Below are 23,323 nucleotides of genomic sequence, written 5' to 3'. Positions count from 1 at the left end.
CTCCTAGCTGGTCTCCCTGCCTCCTTTTTCCGCCCCCTATCTAACTCTTCCTGTATCTGCTATCAGATGAATGTCCCAGCACCTCTTCCAGTCTTCTTATTATGTCCCCACACAGATTTCTGCTCTTGCCAGCCAAATATGCTTGCTATCAGCTAAATAACACTTATTCTTCCTTCAATCTTCACATGTGCTATTCTCTATACTTGGGAAATTCCCGTTCCTCACCAGTGTTTCCTCTATTCCAAGCTTATCCCTTGCCCAAGTCAGCCCACTTCATTTATCTGTTCTGTGTGTACAATATTAATTTTCCTACACTGGAATGTGTTTTACAAATACCCCTTTCTTCATGCATATGATGTGTAAACTATTTGAGAACAGGGCCTTCAATTTTTAATAATATTTCTATTATACTTTATGCACTGGCCAGTACACAGTGGGCACTCAATAAATACTCATGATTGACTTTAGTAACATCTGGAGAAAATGCGGTTGAGCCAACATCAGTGAGCACTTGGGAAGACAAACTTGGATGGGTGTAGGTGATTTTACAAGTTCCGATATCACAGTAATTAAATGGAGTGCTGAATAACTGCCTTCAATTTCCTGTGGCTGATTTCAGTTCTGAGCAAAGGCAAGTCTGATGTCAGAGTTCAAGGTGAATGATTATTGTTTATCAAACTGCCCCATACATTATCAGAGAGCCTCAATGTTCAACACTGTGACCTCCTATCAGACATCTTAGAACAAAAATGCATGAGTAATAGACAAATTGGAGCCAGATAATTTTCAACATTAAATTCTGTCCCAGAAAAGAGCAACAACAATTGCAAGTGTTCAAACTTAACTGGTCACCATGGAACTATTTTCTGTCTTGAGTCTGGTTTTATCAGTTCAGTATCTCACCTTGGGAAATGAATACATGAAATGTAAAGATTTATATGTGCAATTTTCAGGATATTTCCCTTGGTCGTTACTTACTTTTCGAGAAAACACTTGGTAAAAATCAACCAATTTATTTAAAAACCAAATTCCAAAAGGCAGTAAATGCTTTAAATCAGTGGTTTCATATGCTTGTAAGCCCTTCAAACACAAGTGGGTCAAGGAGTCTCCTTCCTTGTCTTGCCAGATTTTCTTCTTTCTCACACTTAGCATTTTCCAACCAGTTGCAGAAGTTGTCCTTCAGATACTACTCATTTCCATGTCCTCTTAAACTCCTCTATAAACTTCTCTTTCATAACTGAACCATGTTTCACCCTCTGATTGCACCGTTTTCCTCCTTTTAAGCCCCAGAATGTTAACCATCAATCCTCAAACAAAATAACCTCTTGCATGATGCTGCCTCAAGTCCAAGCCTTACCAGAAGCCTACAAGTCTCTTCGTACCCATATTTTTGAATGAGTGAGTGAAATCAAACCAGAGTTGGGTATAATTCAATTAAGGCTTAGAGGTGGGGAGGACAAACATCTTCTTTTCAGGAACCACCCAACTATCTTTCAAAGTCTCCACAGTTGGATTGAGGCCTGTAGATTACCAAATACATCAAATTTCATATTTTGCCAAATTAAACCCCTGTACAGGTTGTCCATCTGCCTAAGCATTGTTTGTTCTCTATGTAGTTTTAATTTCCTGTTTACCTGTTGCTTTTGTGTATTTCTCATTTGTCTCATCATTTCTGATAGTTTCAACATGTTTCACCTTAATATAACCTCAGTTTTTAAAAGTATGTATGCTTACATACAATAACATAATGATAAATTTGTTATGAACATATGAGAACTAGTTGTATCATTGTTCTTCTAGATTTCCAAAATCCATTTCAGTGGAAAATGGAGAAAAACTTTTTCCCACTGTGAATGCAACTGGGAAAATACATCACGTTCTAGACTAAATACTTACGGGCTGTATCTTTTAAAAATCTCAGATGAAAATTAAATTTTGAATTGCCATCTAGAAATAAATTTTTATAGATAGTGTACACATTGGTTCCTGAAAATGGTAGAAAAGGTTTCTTGTCAAGTTCCCCAGCACAAGTGTGAATGCTCTGTTTTTGAGTACCTACTAGTAGTGAAAGGACACATTGTGGCCAGCCAACTCAAATTGCTACCCACGTTTAATCATTGTAAATAAAGGAAGCAGAGAGACCCATGTTATATTTTCAGAACTGGCATGCTCAATACAGAACTATTAGTTTAAAAATACCACTGAACATTCTATTTGAATTAATCTAGATTTCTGTGAAAAATAAAATAATGAAAAGTACAATTGGTCACTTAAACATATGCTACTCACTTCATGCAGATTATTAACTTAGTAATTCCACATGGCATTAAAGAACAACCAGAGTAAATACAACTTTATAACACTTGGAAAACAGTTCAGAATTGATAAATTTCCATTTTGAAATACTTATAGTTTTTACAGAACAAAATCACCTTTCTCAGTGGAAAAAATACATCTATGAAACACCTACATGTGCTGAACAGGACTTTTCAGAGGAAAAACTAATTGTCCCACTGTGAAATGAACATGTATCACTGCTAAGCTTTCATGTACTGTTGGTGCATAATGCATCTTCTGAACGGCTGGATAAAGAAAAGCAACAGAGAAACAAGTGCTTTGAACAAAACTCATGGATCACAAAGAATCAATAATGGAAAGATGTTTAAGGAAATAACCAAAGCATATTATCTAATGTTCAATTATACATTTGGGCTTCACAATTACAGGAGCTGGGCAAATTCTTAATTTTTACACACTGTGTACATTTGTCCTTGTTTATATTTGTCCAAGGACATGATTTAAGAATCATTTGCAAAATGCCAGAATCAACCTTGATTAACAATTGACACCCACAGGCATCTAGGTGGAGAGCACATCTAATTTGATCAATTGGGAAGAACGTAAAGTAGTAATCCACAATAAATATTAGGATAGGAGCACATTCCTTACAGCAAATAGGCAATATCTTAGATTATTCACAGGGATTTTCTGGTATGGTACAGTCACAGTCACTACGTGAGGGTGGAGAAGTTCAGTCTATCAAATACACTCTTTGAAGCACTGGGAATAGAGATACTTCTGCAGGATCCTTGCACACACGGCCAAGCAGACACTGTGTATGTACAGAATAGTCTGTTTCACAACTACATTGCAGATGAGAATCTCTGCAATTGTCGCTGTACCACTAGCAAACTGAAAGCATTCAGCACTTCATCTGTCAATACTGTTGTATTACTGCTTTTCAATTGCTGACACTTGCAGTCAATATGTATTTAAATTCGAACTCCAACGATGCTGATGAAAAGCAGGAAGACGTCTGCATCTTCTTATAACACTCTCAGCAGGTCAAGAGATCATTTGGTAAAAAATCCAAATGTGAATTTGTTAGCAAACAATAAAATGTACACTTTAAAATGTGTTTTCAAAGTTGTAAAATTTTTGAAATAAGTTAGAAAGCCACAAGGGTTGTTCAAAATCATCCTAAAAGAATTCACAGCCTGTCTGTTCATTTGCTTAAGAAATGCACATTGTTTACCTACCTACCAGTTTGCCTACAGAAGATGTGCTTGCCTAATAAATCTAAAAGCTGTTATTATGAGCTGTTGATTTAGTCTACAGAAGTTGTCCATTATGTTGAGGAAGTTCTAAACGTTTCAATCACATTTTTTTTCAACTGATCTTCCTTTCCAATCTTCCAACTGGAGTGCTTTAATATTTCTTTCTTGATAAATTCCTGATTTTTCAGGACTCTATGGAAATTCTCTTTTCCTCTTAAACTCAGTTTAGAATTTCCAAATTCAATTAAAGTCTTTAAGCCTTCCTTATTTCAAATGCCATGGAAATACTGAAATATTCATAAATATGGAGAAGGTAGCTCACCTAAGCTTGCAGTCCACGTGGTATCATAAAACCTACTCTAAAACAACAGGATTTTAAAATTTTTGTTTTCAGGAAGAAATCAAAACTGTACATTGGAACAAGGTGCCATACTACAAAAGCAGGTCCTTCTTTCCCCCCACTATTCTGGAAATGTAAACAAAAATATTTAAGTACAAAAGCGATTTCTGTGCCTTTTTCTTCAAACATTTTGTCAGCACCTCACTGTTATTAGGTGTACTTTATGCTTGGTATAGCAGAAATTCTGTATGCTCGTATAGCTGTTCAGGGAATTCAGATTTTTCACTACCAAATATCGCTGGTGAAGCTAAGCTCTTTGGATGATAAAGGTAGCAGAGAACTGTTCCTATGAAATTCCGGGGTATCTTTCAGGGCATTATTAAGGGGCAGCTGTCCATTGAGTAGCGTCAGAGGCAGGTTACAGTAAGTGTGGTGGTTGCCTAAGGAAGGTACTGGCAAGGTGGTAGTTGGCATGTCGTGTTTATACCCTCTGCAACAGTGCCTCATTTCCATTGAATCTGAGTGATGGAAATCAGGGAGATCAGCTTGAGATGACGCCAGAGTGGCCGAGGTACTGGTCATGGCAATAGAGGGTATAGGCTGGAGTTCTCCAAAAAGTCCTTGTTCTGCAGAGTCCAGAACATGGCACCGAGACAGCATTTCTTTCTTCTTGATGGGCATCTCATATACTAAGTGCTTCCAAAATTTAGAATTTAATTTGCTGCTTTTGGGTCCCTTCCACTTGATCAGGGACAGAAGTTTGATGCTGCGCTTTAACGATTCCACTTCCTGGCAATTCACCTTCCCTTTTAATTCTGTACACTCGATCAAAATCACCTTGATTTCTCCACTGACTAGCATGTTATGGAGTCTGCTTTCCAGTTCGAAAATACTCCATCCCCGTCTGAGAATATAGTTGGGAGTTAGCACGATAATAAGTCTTCTGCTTTGCTCAACACATCTTGTGAGATCTTCAATGTATGCTACAAATCACAGAAAGAGAGAAAGAGTAAAACAAAGACATTGCCAGTCTTTAAAGAACCAGGTTTGCACTCTAGTATAGCAAAGATCCAGTCTTTCACTAAAGTCCATTACACTTGCTTTTCTTCTATTGCACATTCAAAAAGCCTGTTTCCTTAAAGACAGAAATATTAAAAAAACACTGCTTATGATCCTTATTTTCTCTGCCCTCGTCATTACTTACAGCGTTCTGTTGGTTAACACAAACTCTGGTTTCTTCATAGCTTAGGTGGCATTTTAGTGACTTTTGTTTATTTAATCATTTAATTGAAGGCAGGCTTCCAGGCTAGTACTCTAAGTGAACAAGCAATCAATGGGTCAATGAAAAGAGAAATGGAGCCTTTTAATAAATTTCAGGGTTCCTGCATTTATGGGTTGGGTTTGGTTTTCCTCGCTAGTTTTCTTTTTTATTAATATTATTTATTTCTCAATGACAAATACCAATTGTATATATGACCCCTAGTCTTCAACTACTAGACGAGTAGAGGGGCCCTGAATATTAACTACTTAAGAGATAATTGTGATATATAGATGGTGGAAAATTCTCTTCTAGAATCATAGCTTGTTTCTCAAAATACCTTCTGTCATTTGCAAATTTAGATTCTCCATTGTGCCCTTCAAAGCCGGAGATAGGGAAGTGGCATGTGCCCATGAGTTTAATTTGAACCAGCTGCTTTTTATTCCCAGGAAGAGTGAAGGGTAGAATTGGAGGTGGGGGATGGTGTGGAATGAACGGGTGAAGGAGGAGGAGTCTACGAAGTGAAAAGTAAATCTTTGCCCTCCTTTGTGAGGCAATTCTGAAAGTGAGGCGAATATGTTATGGCTTTTGCATGGCAGAAAGACACTCAACTAGCTCTCGATTTGTTTACCCCATGGAATAATCCCTTTGCAATCATGCTTCCCAAAGTCTTATCTGCCAAAAAGGGAAACGCACACATGTGTTAACAAATGGAGACTTGGACACAGGTGCTGCACCAGAGAGCTGTCTTTACTAAGCAGAGCACAAGGCCTTGTCTCATGTACAGTGCCCTCTAGCAGAAGCAGTGCTTACAGAAGCGTAGCAACATTTGTCACCGCAAATCTGCCCAAGGTTACAGACTGCTTTCAAGGAGTCACATCGAACACATAGCGTGGGGCTACCAAACAGCCCGGTACAAGCCATTTGAAAAGAGAAACTTATTTTACAGAAGGCATATTTTACAGATGATCTCTCTTTTCCAGAGTTTATTTTCACCACTTGGCAGCAAGAAAACTTCCACAAGTGAAAATGAGCAAACTTTCTATACACCCTACAGGTAAACAAAAGACTTTTTAAGAGATACACATAGAATCACCCATTTAACAATTTGTTGTTACTGCTGTTTAGGTTTTGACTTAATACATTTCAGGACTTTCTCATGCAGTAGTTACAATGACTGTATCTGAGGGAGAAGGCAATTTCTAAGTAGGGAGGGAACCTCTTAAGAGTTTTTTTATTCTTAAGAGTGTTTTATTTCAGAGATTACTTATTCAAGGGGGAAAATCAGCAGTGAAATCTTCAAAAACAAAACAAAACAAAAAGCACCACACAAGTAGCAATGGGGAAGTTATCACTCTGTAATTATCACTTAGAGAACTGGTGAAACAGAATGGAAGGAAAGGTAGAAAGTTTCAATAGAGTGGAAAAATACTATCCCAATGTATCAACAGCTCTGACTCTTCATTTTCTTCCTTTCTTTCTGCTCCCAAAAAGAAAGAAGTTATGTGGGAAGCTTCATCATTAGAAGTTGGATCTGTAAGATACAGTAAAATAAACTATCATGCATTTTTCCCAGGATTCTTTTCACCTTTCCTCCCAAACAAAACAAAACAGAACAAAACCCAAACCCAGAACCATGGTATAAGTGCAGGAGCCTATGAAAATCAGTGCAGGAGTCTATTAAAATAACAGTTTTACCAGGTGAATTATGAGTTAATTGTTAATTTTTTTCAAGTTAATTTATTTAATTTAATTTTTCAAACAAATTGCAACAATTTGGATGGAACTGGAGACCATTATCCTAAGTGAAATGTCTAAAGAATGGAAAAACAAACACCATATGTACTGGCTATTAAATTGGAACTAACTGATAAGCACACATGTGCAGAGAGGGAAGTAAATTTGAAAGGAAATCAAGCAGGAGGGAGGGGGGAGGAGGGGATGGGCTCTGACTTGAGCATTACAAAAGCCATCTATGTAACCAAAAACATTTGTACCCCCGTAATACTTGGAAATAAAAATAAATAGATAAATAAATACTTTGTTAATTTTATAGAAGGATTCTTCACAGAATAATTTACCAAGGGGTTACTGTGAGTAATATTTGTCCCTCTCTAATGGTAGCTTGTAATATAACTTTTAAAACTGATCTGTACAAACCCTTGTCAGGAGGACTCTGTCACATAAGGTGTACCTCTAGAAACAACACTATTTCTGTGTGCTAAGATGTAGTCTACATGTACTTTTAAACTAGACTTTTAAAAAATCAAGTTTGATCTATACATGTCTCCACTGAAAAGAAAATTACAATCCGGGTGTCCACAGTCATAGGACAAACTACACACATATGTGCTATTTCATGTGATTGAGATCTCATGGGCTTTGGGGCTTTGCTAGCCTCTTTCTGGGATGGGGGAGGGACCAGGGTAACATTTTTTCCCCATTAGCGTGGTTCTCCTCCTTCACCCGTATATTCTATTTTGCCATTTGCCAGCTAAGCAGAATGCAACATTTAGGGTTCTTGGGGCTTCTCAGCGACTCATTAGACAGAATTTACATTTGCCCCCAGAAGGAAGGCCTGTCAGGACAGATCCCACTCCACTCAGCTGCACAGGGTGTGGGTGTTGAAGGGAACCTTGGAGAGAGGGAGTGGTCCCTGTCTCCTGCATACTACACTGGCTGTGCTTATCCTGGCAAAGCCTAGTGGAGAGTTGAGGCAACCATCCAGATAATTCCGGCTGAAAACCTGCTGTGGAAGAAAAAAGGTCTGAATTATCCTGGTTTGCCCTATGTATACATTAATCATATGCACTGGAGTCAGTCAGTCAGTACATCAAAATTTTCCCTGGGTAGACACAGCCCAAGTGTCCCAAAGAAAACATGAGCCATTTGCTTGGGCCCTGAATCTCGTGTTCCATTTCACTTGGTGAAAAACCAAGTGGAAGTTTTCAGATGTGAAGCCCACATTTCACTTCTTGGGATGGCGATCAGTGGCTGGGCAGCAACCTCAATGTTTGAAAGCAGCTGGGGAGGTGCCTCTAAGAGCTGCCTGGCTCTAAGGAAAAGAAGGAGAGACTGTGCCCTAGCTTCCATATTCTGGCTCGCTCTCTGTTTTTCTCTCTTCTTCTCCCTCTTTTCCCCCCTCTCCCTTTCTCTTTATCCCTTTTTTTTGCTTTTTCTGCCCTTTCCTTCCTCTTTTCCTTCTACCTGCTTCTTTGCTTGCTTTCTCTTTCTTTATGTCTGTCCCTCTCTTCCTCTCCTTCCTTCTCTCTCTTATCTCCCTCTGCCGTCCTTCTTCCCTCCTTTCTTAAGTCTTTTCTCTTTGTCTTTGGGGAAGAAACAAAAACCTAGCCATCATGGAAAATATAAGTAAATGAGGAAGAGACCAAATTGACAGAGTTCATATTTTTTTACTTGCTAATCTTTAGCCAGGGAATTGTTACTGGCGTCTACGAAGCAAGTGCCCCAAATAATCCCCCCTCAGCCTGGGGTTGCACATCTGCCTCCAATGACTTTGATTTGGAGGCTGATCCATTAGGCACATGTCCAGTTTTGTATGGCCTGTGTGAGCTACAAATGATTTTTTACATTTTTAAAGAGTTGTAAAAGAAGAAGATGATGATGATTCAACTGAGACCATATATGATCCACAAAGCCTAAAATATTGACTATCTGGAGCTTTACAGAGAAGGTTTGCCACCCCTGAATTATAGACCAAGCAGGGTGGTTAGGTTTGGAAAAGTTCCAAATAAACTAAGCAGAAACAGGTATCAAGTTAAGACATTGCTAGTTCATAGTTAGTGTAGTCTCTGACAGGCAGTGGGGTTTGCCCTGGTAGGGCTGTGGTTTTGTGGGAGACATTTTAGAAACCTTCAGAAAATGTTTTAAAAAGCTTGTTACCACGAAGAGATAATAAAGAAATGTTTTTAAAAAAAAAAATCCCTAAATCCACAGCACATATGAATACTCACTAAATCTTGCCCTGACTTGTTCAGGAAAATTTAGCAATTGAGTAGCAGGAATCCCATAAAAGACTCTTTTTTTGCACATAAAAATATAAGATATCCCTTAAATAAAAGGTCACTAAGTCATTTCTTTGCAAATTTTGGTTTGATGTTACTTCTGATGACAGAAAAGACCAAAGGGGATTGTGTCTGATAGGCTTCTGTTTCTCTAGACAATTCTGTGAAACCACAGCAGATTATCAGACACGAAACAAAGCCAAGTACATTTAAACTATTTGTGATCTTCACAATCAGATGAGGAAAAAAATCTCCGTGAACATAGTTTTGATTGGGGTGTTTAATTTGGTATAAATTCATTTTTCACATTATAAGTATAAATGCAAGGACACTTTTTCTTTTGTCTATGCAGGGAGTTGACAGAGAAAAAATATTCTGGAATAAAATACATCGTCACTAGACTCTCTTTGGGAGTTGTGTACCTATTAGAGAAATAAAAAAAGATCATGCCAGTAGCATCGGTATTGTAGGAAGCAAGGAAAGTGACTGCCTAAAACTTTATGAAAAACAAAACAAATCCAATTTTAAAATCTTTTCCAGGGACAGTTGCATAAAACAAAATTCTGGTACATTTAGAGGAGAAATAGAATTGGATCTAGAAAATGGACTTGAAAATAAACTATGCCATTTATTAACAAAGCAAAAAGGCAAACTGAAAGAGGAAATAAAGAGACAAAATAGAAGCAGAAAGAACGGCAGCCTCGAGAAATTTCTTCTAATGGAATGCATATACTTTTCCAAAGGAACTCAATACTCTCCTAATTCCCAAGCCTCTGAGTCTGCTGCAGATGTAGGCAGAAGAAGAAGGGAGAAAAAAACTCTATATTCATGAATTTCCATGTGGTCTTGCTACTGCCTATTCACCATCTGATTTCTCAAACTAATCAATTATCTCCTTACAAATTATATTTGTGTTGACACTTCCGCTTATATCAAGGTTATTATCAGGAGCATGTAGCATTTTTTTTAAAAAAGTTAAAAGACAAATAACCTGTAGACAAAGGCATAGTTTATTACTTTGCCAGATTCAAACAATAGTGCTTCGATATGCTTAAACCCACAGCTATGTTTAGCAGGTATTTGTTAAATGGACACATCATTAGGATGAGACAGGGTGCATCAAAACAGATCATGCTCTACTAAATTTTTGGAAACATTAGCTAATTGATAGCTATCAACAGTGATATTTATCAAATCTATAGGTTTTATATCAGGACTTAAAATCAAGCCCACACAGGTTTCCCATGTGTCAAAGAAAAGTATATTATTCACCACTATATATTTGGGAAAAATATCAGACCACCACTATATATTTGGGAAAAATATCAGACCTTTGGTATCACTAGAGGCTTACAGTAGGTACTTTATAATGTAGTCTCACTGAAAATACTATCTGGATCATAAATAATGATGCTAAATACTAGCCTATCGGAAGAGTTACAGAGGTTGACTCTATCTTGGCTGATGTTGCTAAAGCTTTTGGATCTTGATTCTGCCTCTGGCAGATGTATGATTCTGTCTCTGTTGTCTGCCAAAGAGATTGAGGCTACACAGCATTTATTTAGCCAGGTGTCTGTGTGTGTGTGTGTGTGTGTGTGTGTGTGTGTGTGTGTGTGTGTGTGTTTATACAGGGGGCCTTTCTAACTGTATGTGACATTCCTTGCCCTGCAAAAACCTTCCTTACCCTCTTGTCTTCCAAGTCCTTGGCTTGATAATTCACAGTTAGCTGGGCTAAATTTCCTAGCCAGGAGTTTTTTTTTTTTTTTCCTCTCTTGACTGGTATAAAGGTCCTAAGTAATTCTGATTAGTAGTTTGCTCAGCAGTTAACATGGATTTGCTGAGACCTTGTGAGTGCAGGGAACTTTGTTTATTTACAGCTTTGACTTTAGAGGCTATCTTTCTAGTAATGAGCCCTTTACTTTTGCTTTTGCATTTCACCTGTGGGTAGGAGGGGACACGTGATAGTGGGAAGAATTCACTCTGGAATGCTATCCACATATCTATCTTCTTTCTCTTCTCTCTTCACCTCCTTACAGAGAATAGGGGTAGGGAAGGGGAACTATTTAGAGAATACTGACAGAAAAAAAAATGGAAAGTAGCAAAGAAAGAGAGCCTGTAAAATGTCCTCCCTCTCTTCTCTTCTCCATTCAATTCAAGCCCTAAAAATTTGTAGATGTAACTAATTTCTACCAGTGCAACCTTACTAAATATGGAACAAAGCCACTTGCTACTCACACAGTCTTTTCTGTGTTTCCATTAGTACTTAATCTTATCCTGGTCTTCTACTATGTTTTTTGTTTGTTTGTTTGTTTGTTCGTTTTTTTAAGATGCTTGTCCTTTGTACCACCCACATATTCTACATAATAAATTCTAACCTAAACGTCACACTTTTATGAGAAACCTCGGTCCATTGACTTCAGTATATTTCTGGGCATATTGGAGTACAGTTTTCTCTCTTTTGAGTCTAACATGAAGGGGATGGTGGACGCATCTAATTTTATTCTATGTGAGTAAATTTCACACAATCTGTTAAATTTCCATGGTTGTACATGTTACTCCTGCCTCACACTTTTTAGGTCACAGACATTGGATTGCCTGGAAAGGATTTTATTACTCCCCAGGGACAACTTAATTGAATGGTGTCCAATCTTTTTAGCTATTAGAGGAACTATTGGCAATGAATACTTACAGATCCATGCACAAAAATGTTTTTTTGCATGCCTCACTTCAGAAGTGACTAGGGATCATCTGACACCAGATGTATTCTCCAGTCATTTGTCATTTCATTGTCAGCACAATCACATGCCTAGTTCTAAGCAGTAAAGAACCGAAGATTAGACCAGTAAGGAGTCTAGCAAATGCAAGAATGTAATCAGACATTATAATTTTTCCTTTAAGTTACTGAAGAAGTCCTAGGATTCTTGAGTGAGAGAAACTCATGGAAAACTGAGCATGGAAACAAATGAAAAGACAATTTGATACTTGAGAGGCCAAATTCATAAACATAATTTTTTTTTTTTCTTTTGAGACAGAGTCTCACTCTGTTGCCTTGGCTAGAGTGAGTGCCGTGGCATTAGCCTAGCTCACAGCAACCTCAAACTCCTGGGCTCAAGAGATCCTACTGCCTCAGCCTCCCGAGTAGCTGGGACTACAGGCATGTGTCACCATGCCCGGCTAATTTTTTCTATATATTATTTTAGTTGTCCAGATAATTTCTTTCTATTTTTTTTAGTAGAGATGGGGTCTCGCTCTTGCTCAGGCTGGTCTCAAACTCCTGACCTTGTGCGATCCACCCGCCTCGGCCGCCCAGAGTGCTAGGATTACAGGCGTGAGCCACCGCGCCCGGCCCATAAACATAATTTTAACAGACATGGTTGATCAGCCGTAAGCACAATAGTATTTTTTGTTCACTATTGTATTTCTCCAGTACAATCATGCATGAATAAATCACACACAGATCTCCATAGTCTTCCTATGAATAGAAAGGGAAACTGAGGTAAAAACCTTTGAAGGATTTTTTCCTCTTCAAAGTCTACTTAGACATCTATAGCTTTTTCTAAAGCTTCAGGCAGAACTGGCTTAATTTATAATTATTAATAAATATTGCATATGCACTTTTAAGCATCTTAGTTGATTTCTATTAACGGGAAATAAAAACTACAGGATTGGGTTTTTTCTACTTTTAGTCTTAGAATGTTATTTTCTCCATCTGACTAGTGGCCCACAGCCTGATTCAATAACCTTTTATATTTTTATGTTTTTTAATCTCTACAGAAACGCTGAGATAAGATGGGCCCAAGAGCCTAAATGGTACTCATCCAAAAATGTCCCCAATCTCAGGATCTCAATTGCACAGCTGGGTTCTGTTGGTCACATGTCAGCTTCAGAGCACATCTGTTCATTCCTGAAGGATCCACTAGGCCCCATGAACACAATGTGCTCTGTGTAGAATACTTTACACCACAAAACCCAGCAGCTGCAGGGGTGAGAAAATCTCTACTTCTCAAGTTTGTGTCTCTAGGCAGTTTGAGTAGGGTGTTTTCTATCTGGCTTTCTTTTGGTTGCTTGTCACTTCTGACATTCAGATGCCTGTTGGCAACAAAGTTGCTTTTACTGTTCTAAGGGACAGATGTTTCTAGTCTGGGAAGAGACAGACCAAACTTTTACTGGAAAGTAGGAATTCTTGCCACATTTAGGCACCCAACCTGAGAAAACATAAGGAAGATCCTAGCCACAGGCTCAAGAATGGAAAGGTAGTCACTGCCAGGAAAATAATGTCCAGATCGGAAGACTTAGTTTCAGCATTTAGGAAAAATATTTGCATCAAATCTTACCATCTCTGCTGGTTCATGATGGCCAAAGAACAACATGTCCCTGGTAGGGCGTGTGAGAAGGGTACAGACACCTCCAGTTCACCTTGGAAAGTGACATTTTTGTATTCAGTATTTCTGAGAACTCTTGGTTATATGTGTGTGAGAGAGAAATTTGCATGTGCTTTTGAAACTGTGTGCATTGGAAAGGTTTGTGTGTTGATGAGGTTAAGTTGGAATACTGTAAGAGTGGTACAAAAGAAACTGAACATACATCAAAAGTGAAGACAGTAAACATGAATGGGTTTGTGTCATAGACTTCATCAATTTGATTTGTAGAAAATTATTGTTATAGATCGAGAATGATCTTATGAAGTCTGCTTTTATAGTCCTCAAAGGCCTCATTGCTAGTTTTTGGAGGAAGGAGTAGTCTTAGGTCAACATGTTTTAAATGAGATGTGAGGGACAAACACAGCTTATAATACTGTAACTAGGTTTTTTCCCCTCAGGAATGTGTCTATATTTATATAGTATAAGCTGTTAAATCTGTACCAATGGCTGCAAATACAGACCACAGAAGCTTCTTTAATAACACACATACACCAAGTCCAAAATGTTCTACTCTGTCATTCATGTGTAAATCAAGTATATTATTCATATACTTCATCGACTTCCTGAATGCGTGCTAAAAATGCCAAGGAAAAACTCGTTAATCGTGACATGGTGACTGCTCAGCTAGCTCTGAAATGTTGATGGAAAAGAAAAATTGTCAAAGGGCCTTTTTAAGAGCCTCTGCAGGTTCCACTCGCAAATCGGAATTCAGAGAACATGAATTTCCTCGTTCAGGAAGGAAGGATTAAAATCAAACACCCTCCAGTGGTTGCATCTAAAAACTGCATAGTTGTCCCAAATGGCTTACTTGTAAAAGGAGTCTTCCTGTGTACCACTGAGGACACAAGATCCAAGCCCCTGCTCAGTCTGATGGTTGCACAATTTCAAAGAAAATTAAAATGATTTTCTATGGACTATAAAATCTCTTCCTATTCTAATGACATTGTCTTGGGTGTTTTTATGTTGAATTCCTTTTGGGGGGGGGCAGAGTCTCACTCTGTCACCCAGGCTGGAGTGGAGTGGCACAATCATAGTTCATTGCAGTCTCGCACTCCTGGACTCAAGCGATCCTCTCACCTCAGCTCCCAAGTAGCTGAGACTATAGGCATGAACTACTATCAGCCACATCTGGCTGATTAAAACAAATTTTTTTTTTTAGAGATGGGGTCTTGCTATGTTGCCCAGGCTGGTCTCAAACTCCTAGCCTCAAGCAATCCTCCCACCTTGGCATCCCAAAGTGCTGGGGGGATTACAGGTGTGAGCCACTGTGCCTGGCCTATGTTGAATTCTTTTAAATGCCAAGGTAAACTAGGTGACTTCCTCCTATCATCTCTTATACAGTGTGTTATAGTCAATTAAAATCTTGTAGTTTTGAGTTGGGAAGTTTTATGGCTTGTGCAAGCCTCATACCCCGTGGTAAAGGAGGACTTTCAGACAGTCTATGATGTACCAAAACAATTAATTGATCTCAATCAATTTATCCAAACAACCTCGATGAGGTGTAAAATACTCTACCACCTGTTTGGCTAAATTGATATAGGGGGTTGATTTGACTGATGTGTCAGGTCGTCAAAATGGAGCTCTAAGAGGACACAACTTTGCATCTTTCTCATTCTCAGGCTCTCTGGGTCTCACTCTCACCCACTCACAGTATCTGCTTCATTCATTACACAATAAGCAAGTGTCATCTGCTAAGTCTTAGGTAAAGTGGATCACCTGTACTCCACGTTGTCTCCATTTCCCTTTCTAATGTGCATAACGGTGAAGCACTGTTTTCTAGGTCAGAACAAAGATAATTATTGTTGATATGTTCAGACATAAAGAATGACATTTTTTAGTCACTTGTTGGGGTTGATAAAGACAGCCTATTGTGGTGCCAACAATTATGGAATGCAAGAAGGTGGAAAGGCTGGCATCACGTTGAGTCCTGTTGAAGATGACTGGACATATGATATTGATTTCACTTTGGTAATGATATTACCTTGATACAATTTAGGATATTATCACTCTAAAAATAGATTTGTGCAGAATTTCTACATTTAACAAAATGTTCCTGGTAAAAAACACATAGAAATCTACTGAGTTAGGCCAAAAATAGTAGAAGAGTGTTTTGTAGATATTCTTTCTAATATCTGAAAAAACAAAAGCAATATACTTACTAGCTCATTCTAAGGACTCAGATTATTTTTATGAATTACCCACATTTTTTTTTCTTTTAGTAGAAAAATCATTTTTAAGTTTCACATTCACCTTGTTAAGGGAAAAGGTCTTTCAGATACCGTCATGTAAAAATTTAAGCCCTTATTTATTTCATTCTCATAATTTCCTCTCGTCTTAAACTAACACTGTTCAAAGTCAACAAGCATCTATGAAGCACATAGTGGGCTTAAGTCTTCTGCTAGATGACAATAGGGGTATGAAGATAAATGAGATACAGTCCCTGTCCTCATGGAGTTTATTATCTTGCTGACTAGACAAGACATAAATAGATGGAAAGCTACACACAATTGTAAACCAATACAAAATATCACAGGAGTACAAAATTCACTGTCAAACAAGTAATTATACACCATGAATTCTAGGGTTGGAGAGATTATTATGGGCTTTTCACAAAGGCAGTAATAAGAAGAAGGATAAATAGGATTTGCAAAGGCATCTATGCAGATTGTAGAAGTGTTTAGCTAAGGGTTATGGATGTTATCCTGTAGGAAACAGTGAACAACTCAAGTTTATTGAACACGGAAATGACATGACCAAGGAGGCGTACATGATATTAGTGGGGCTAGATGGATGGGAGGAAAGATAAGGAAAGTAAACAGATAATCAACATCTCAGGAGGAAGCTAATTAAGGCCTATACTGGGATGGTAGAAGTGAGAATGAAAAAGATGCAGGGGACACTGGATTTGGGAGAAAGACACAGAAGAATAAAAAATGACTCTAAGATATCAGGATGTTCCCTGGGGAATCAATCAATAGAGGATGGTATTCCAACTCACAAAGTCGGGGGAGATTCCAGAAAGAAAACAGTGAAGAGCATGAGAAGAAGCTTGGGGAATTCTTGCATTTGTGGGACAGGATGGACTAATAAATATTGTTTTGTTTCTTTCCATGCACGTGTGTGTGCATACTAACCTGCATACACCAACATACATAAATATACATGCAACGTAAGAAAAGAGATGAACAACCGACACTCAGTTGTTTTTATCTGTCTCCTGTCATTCTGGTGACCATGGTGGACCGCTGATGATCTGCATAAATGTTATTGAGGACCAGCATGATCCAGCAGAGTGAGAACCAAAGTCAAAGAGATCGAGGTTCCACACCCGCTCTACTGTTTGCCGGCTGTCTGATCTTGAATTCTTTGAGGCTTTGTTTCCTTATCTGGAAGATGTGGATGTAAATACCTGCTCTCTCTCTACACAGGGCTATTGTAAAAATGAAGTGAAATAACATATGTGAAAGTATTTTATATATTGTCAAGTACTGGAAATAGAAGCTTTTTTATCTTATTATTATCACGTGTGTTTAAATTAACATGTTCTGATTTGTAGTTACCAGTTCAATCTTCCCCTTTCAAGGATATTAGCAGAGACACATATGCAAATGAGTTCTAGCAATTTTATTTTCCCTCAATGGCATTTTAAGCTCTTTGAGGGCAGGGACCATATCACAGGCTTCTCTGTATTCTCCTTACATTTTACCGTGTACGCACTCTGAACGTTAACAGGAACAAAGTACATATTTTAACTTGAATCTGAATTTATTTGGAAAGGTCAAATGTAGCTTTCAATATGCAGCATAACTTAAATGTAGCATTCAAGCCTACAGTACTTCTTGAAAATAATTTAGATACACAATGAGGGTGTTGTACCCAATGGCCTCATATACCTTTTTTAAGTGGATTTTTCCATAAATCTGGGAATGAGTGACAAGGCATAATGAGTAACAAGATTGAAAGGCACAGATTCATAATTATTAGTGACAATGATTGTAGGTATAAGTAGAAGTGCAATGACAGAAGACCAGCTTTGGAACTGAAACATACTGAAAAGGCTTTAAGTTTTACAGATTTTTTTAAAGGACCGTCATTTTCTCAGAACGCTAAGGCAATATAATAAAAAACACCATGAAGGCACCATTTAGAAACCACACCTAAAATATAAGTGAGAATGCCTTTAAAAAATTCAGATGGTAGAAAGTCAGAACATAGGCATTGGGGAGAAATTTGAATTTACTAAAATCTGTGAGAAACAACTGTCTAAATACTTGGCTCTGATGTTTGAAGCTTTCATGTAACTTCCTAGAAGAAATGGAATGTTTTAAATACAAAACTTGAAAGTACTTACTTCCACTCGGAATCAGGTCCCTTTCTGGGATGAAGAGTTTATATCCATAGTGTTTTTCTAAGACATCTGGCAGTATTTCAAGAGCAAACTGCTCTTCTTCAGGATTGTCACAGTCTAAAGTATCTTGATCCACTTTTGTGTAAGAGAGATAGGCATCATATTCCTTGTTGTCTTAAATATAAAGAACAACAAAAGGGTTGTAAGTATTAGCAGGTTATCTTTAAGTACTAAAAGTCTGTAGATTCTAACAGGCTGGGATAGCGCAATAATTAGTGACTGTCTTTAACAATTGGAAAAAAATAAGTCACAAGCCATGTTCTAAGAAATCTAATCCAACCTTGTCACATATGAACAGAACTCTTATGGCAATGATCCACGTGTAGTCAGAATGAAATAACAGACAATTATTATTTGTGACTTTCAGCGACTATACACATTTGTGATGTTCAATGATGTGTGAATGATTAGCTCAGCGTGTTTGAATGCAGGACTAAATAGGCCAAAGTCATGGATTTGAACCCTTTATGTGCCAGTTGGCTTGGCTCTGTTACTTGGTCACAGACCATACCTTGTTTGCACAAATATGTGCAAAAGATCCAACAGGGGCTGGGCCCTAGAGTGTGGAAGATTGGAATAATCCAGCCTCACTCCTGGAGACACTACTCACAGCACATGCCATACTTCCAGTTGCTTAGTAGAGTCATCTTCATATACAAAAAGCAGTTCATTACCAAATATCGCAGACAGCAGCTGGGTTTTCACACAAGTGCACTGCCTGTTATTCTTGTTCAGTCCATGGCCAACTAATTTGACACAAGCTTCCAAAAGAAGCCTTTGTTTCAAAATATACATCCTTCCAGTATTGCCAAATTAGGTTTTTCCCTTCACACATTTAGTCAGGGAGTTAACTGTGTTTTGGAGTGTATTTCTTTTCCTCCTTTGCTGTATTGGCTTGGAGCCAGTCTCTCTAAAGAGAAAATGTGCATGTATGCATGCATTTTTTCCTGCAAAATGTTAATGAACACAGTTATTCAAGATATTAGTCCCCATGGGTTTTAGAAGGTCACATTGGAAAAGTTACAGTTGGATTTTCAAAATTCCCTTATGTATAGAAAAATTATTTTTAAAAGTTAATGTAGTGAGCATAGACTCGTGTGGAACTATAAATAAACCCAGTTACTTGCAAATAATAATTTTGAAAGACTGGTAAGCGTTTCAGGATTTGTTTCTAAAACACATCACTATTTTCCATTAAAACAGATCTAATTAGAATATAGCTAAAACCTGACCAAAAGGTAAATTATAGAATGAAGCAGCCATTCGCTTACCCACGCCATTACCTACACCATGATTTGGTTCTACCTGCCAAAGGAGGAACAAACTATATACATACAATGACATATAGATACCCTGTTTTAGGGTTAGACAGAATTCCCTCATTATCCACAGATACCTGAGGTAGGATTATGTTGTTTTAATTCTAGTAAGATTTCAGCCTTCGCCACCCCAACACGAAAGGAACTCTAGTTATTTATGTTAAGATGGTGCCTAAAACCAGGAGGAAGGGTTAATACTCTTTAGCATGTCCTCTGGCTGCAGAAGGCTTCCATAAACCTTGGTTGGGTTACTTGATTGCCTAGAAGCAGATGCACATGAAGGACGGCCCTGGATGGTTGAGGAGATCATTTGGCTTACAAATTGGGCACATTCCACTGTTGTGCATAAAATTCCACTTGGAAGTGAAAATGTTCATAAGCAATGCTAATGGAAGAACCTCCTGGTAATCCTAGCACCTCTGCCCCTGTTCCAATCAAGTGCAGGATGCACCTGCAGGCCCTTGACTTTCTCCAGCTATAATTACTCACCTGGGACTCAGAGCTGCCGATGAGACACAGCTGGAAGAATAAAATAGGCCAAAGGACAAACAACTCCATTCTTATGAGCAGAAGATATTTCATTGTTCTTGGTGGATAGTGTTGCTGCCTCAAACTCCATAATGTCAGACTAGACCCTCGTTGCTCTGATTTTATAACTTTCCTATCTCACAAACCTCCCTAAATTCAACTGCTTATTAATTCATTCAACAATAATTTGTTGAGCATTTATTATGAGCTCGCCGTCTGCAATGGCTATCTGACACCTTGACTCATCTGACCAGACCTTCCAGACTACTGTCCCCTTGCTTGTCCTGACTATGGCTATTTGCTCTACAAACATGCCTAAATTTACATAATCCTGGTTCTGTCCTTATTGACTCCACCTATATCCTGATACTGCAGTTCAATGCTACAAAGACTCTCCTACAATAGTATTTCTATATTTGCATATTCCAAACCAAGTTATAACAAAGAACTTGGTTGTCTTTGATGTGTTTAACACTCAACATGTCTGGATTATAAATTTTACCTAGCATTTTAGAAGTACATCATTCATTGGAAAATAGTTGCCTCTGGTTTCAGTCATGTCCCTTTAAGATGAACTAAAGGTGAAGAGCTTATGGTGGCTGGCCAGAGCAGGAAGAGAGCTCTCAAAGCCACCATGTCAGATGTCCCAGAAGCTCTAGGATGCCAGCTAGTGAGCCAGCAGTGACGCAGATGCCACAGTTTAAAAAATGCACTTCAGCCTTATGTAGACAGCCAAGAAAACCTCATGAATAGTTGCAGCTGTTGCTCACAAAGAGGAGCAAGATGGATCAGGCAAAAGCAACAACATGATGCAAATAAGGTTAACAACAAGGCCTGAAAATTGTTTTAAAACGGAAAGGCACTTCAGTGACACCACTTTTCTAGGCAGGGTTAATGAGCCGCCTTCTGTGCTAAATCATGCTGACCAAGCTCATCTGAGGAACCAGAAAGCAGAGCACAGGGCAGACAGCATTATAAGGAAGAGGGCTGGCACAGTGGTCACCATAGGTGTCCTCTTCCAATGAAGAGACACATTATAAGGAAGAGAACTAAACTTTCTATGGAAGAATTTTCCTGTTGTCACACCTCTCCTCCCCTGTTTTTAAATCTGATTTTAATTGTGTTCACCATCAAGAAGCCATTCCTGTTTACAATCCAGTTTTTCTGTAGCTACGCTAAACACAATGCTAAACCCTTAGCTTCTAAAGTGCAAACAAAGACTGCAACCTTGTTGACTATTACATACCTAGTGCCTACTATGGTACCTGTGTGTATGTGCATGTGTGTGTAGTGTTGATCCAGATGAAGAATGTAAGTAAATGTATCATGTGTAGTAGCTGCCACGGAGTAGACACTTAATAAATATTTAATGACTCAAAACCTGAAAGGTTGAATAAACAAAGCAATCATTGTTTGACGGGCTGAAATGAAATGAATTAAATTTAAAAAATGGCTAAGAAGTCAAAGTTTGTTGGATGGATTTTTATTTTATAAAAAATAAAGCATTTTTATAAGAACTTTCAGGAAATACCACTAAAGATATGGTCAAAGGGAAAACATGAAGAAAAAGTATACAGATAAAATTAAGTTGTGTCTATAAGGTATCAAAATATTTAAATGAATAAATGAAACATTTGGTAGATTATCTGGCTGACATTTGGCATTATGCAACTAGACATTTCTAAAAGAATGTTAAAATTAATTTATTCATCCTCATCATATACCTGCTGACTTTTTTGTACTCCATTCAGCTAGTCCAGAGGTTGTATACTTAAGGTCCAAGTTTCCATGTAGGAATATAAAATATTTTAACTCTCCTTGAAGTGCCCTCTCTCCATATTGCATTTCCCCCCAAACAACGGGTTTGGAATCAATACATATTTCTGATCAAATACATCAATACAATTCTTTAATCAAAACGCTCTGTATTACTGGATACCTTTGACCACACGGGCCACAGTGGAGATAAAAATGCAAAATGGAATATTTAATCCCTGAAATGTCCTACAATATTCGCATGAACTTAATCTTACAAATGCATACTACAACTGATCAGTTAGTCTGGGTTATTGGGTATGGGTGATGAAAGTAATTAATTATTGCAGATTAACATAATAAATTCTATCCTGTCTTACAGAGATTAAAAATTGCTTAATCAGGACTCAAAACAAATGAATCATAGGAACCTCCCTTTCATGTTCTTTTATGTAGACAGTACACCATTTACATTCCCAACTGGATACATTAGCCACTTGTTGGCACCTGGGAACCAGTGACATTTTCCTCAATAATATATCCCATCTAGTTATTTTCTGTCATATTTTTCAATATTAACTGTTATACATAGGAAATGAGAGTAATTGACCACATGTTCATATATATTGTTAAGAGTATGTAATAATTGTTGGACAGGCTCTAATTTCTCATTTTGAAGATATTTCTGAATAAGAATCTCTAGTACTTTCAAACAGGCTGCTATAATTGCTGGGTAAATGTGTAGATTCAAAAATGAGCATGCATATATTCTCATCAAAGAGCATTTCTCTAATTTACTGTGAAAACATAAAAGTCAATTAAAATCCACTCATATCATCATTTACAAAACAGTACCAATAAGACCAAAATCAAAGATTCCTCAAAGATTTTGATGTTACATCTATCGCCATAAAAATAAAAACAAAGTAATTAACTCCTTTCCCTTGAGGTAAGACCATCAACTCAAAAAAATAAGCAAAAGCTGTAACATTCACTATTTCAGTACAATGAAAACTAAGTTTTAAATCTGTCTTTTGAAAGTAATTATTTCCAAATTGGACTCTTTTTTAAAATTTTGGCTTACCTATGGCATTCTACACATTTCCAAGGCTTATAGTAGTTTGGGGAAGGAGTGACATGTCATGATTTCTTACTGGCTTTGATTGGAAACTTGGCAATTTCTCTTGAAAAAATGAAAGTTTTACATTTAAATGTTTTAAACATTTTTGAATGTTTAAAGAAATAAGGCTCAGTACAATGCTTTATTGATATTTCATTCATAAGATTTCTAAAAGCCATAAATGGCAAACAGAAGAAAATTATAAGCTACATTCTGAATTTTTATCCTTTGAGGTCACCTCTGAGAATGGTGTTATAAGCAACCAAAATATGTAGGTCCGTATACTTTGAGCTTTAAAAGGACTATCTCCATAACTTTGAGTCTGTTTCTCCCATGATTATTTGTTTTACAGATGGCAGCAATGGCTAAAAATGATCAGTACCTAAATTGGAATTTTCTGGACAAAAAAATGGAACTGATTTTTAGTTTGTTTATTACTAAGGAGAAGGGCTATGGCAGCAATTGTTTTATCTCTTGAGCAACTAATGTCTCCTTGTTAAACTTTTACTTGGAAATAATTTTAAACATATAGGAATATTACAAAAATAAAACTATTTTGAAAAACACACATATAGCCTTTACCAGTATTTATCTA

General features: G+C 37.6%; 1 protein-coding gene across 1 annotated transcript in view; it reads right to left on the bottom strand.

The window, feature by feature from the left end:
* Positions 1-4,182: 4,182 nt before the first annotated feature.
* Positions 4,183-23,323, bottom strand: part of IL1RAPL2 (interleukin 1 receptor accessory protein-like 2) — a 538,096-nt gene continuing 518,955 nt past the window's right edge. The window contains exons 7-8 of the mRNA XM_012644526.1: positions 17,950-18,120; positions 4,183-4,880 (exon numbers count right to left, since the gene is read on the bottom strand). Coding sequence (XP_012499980.1) covers positions 4,183-4,880; positions 17,950-18,120 — 869 coding nt within the window. The remainder of the gene's footprint in view (positions 4,881-17,949; positions 18,121-23,323) is intronic.

The sequence above is a fragment of the Propithecus coquereli genome, unplaced genomic scaffold (genome assembly GCF_000956105.1).
Source record: "Propithecus coquereli isolate 6110/MARCELLA unplaced genomic scaffold, Pcoq_1.0 Scaffold104, whole genome shotgun sequence".
NCBI lineage: Eukaryota > Metazoa > Chordata > Mammalia > Primates > Indriidae > Propithecus > Propithecus coquereli.
Note: the sequence above shows the minus strand (reverse complement) of the source record. Positions and strands in the feature narration are given on the sequence as shown.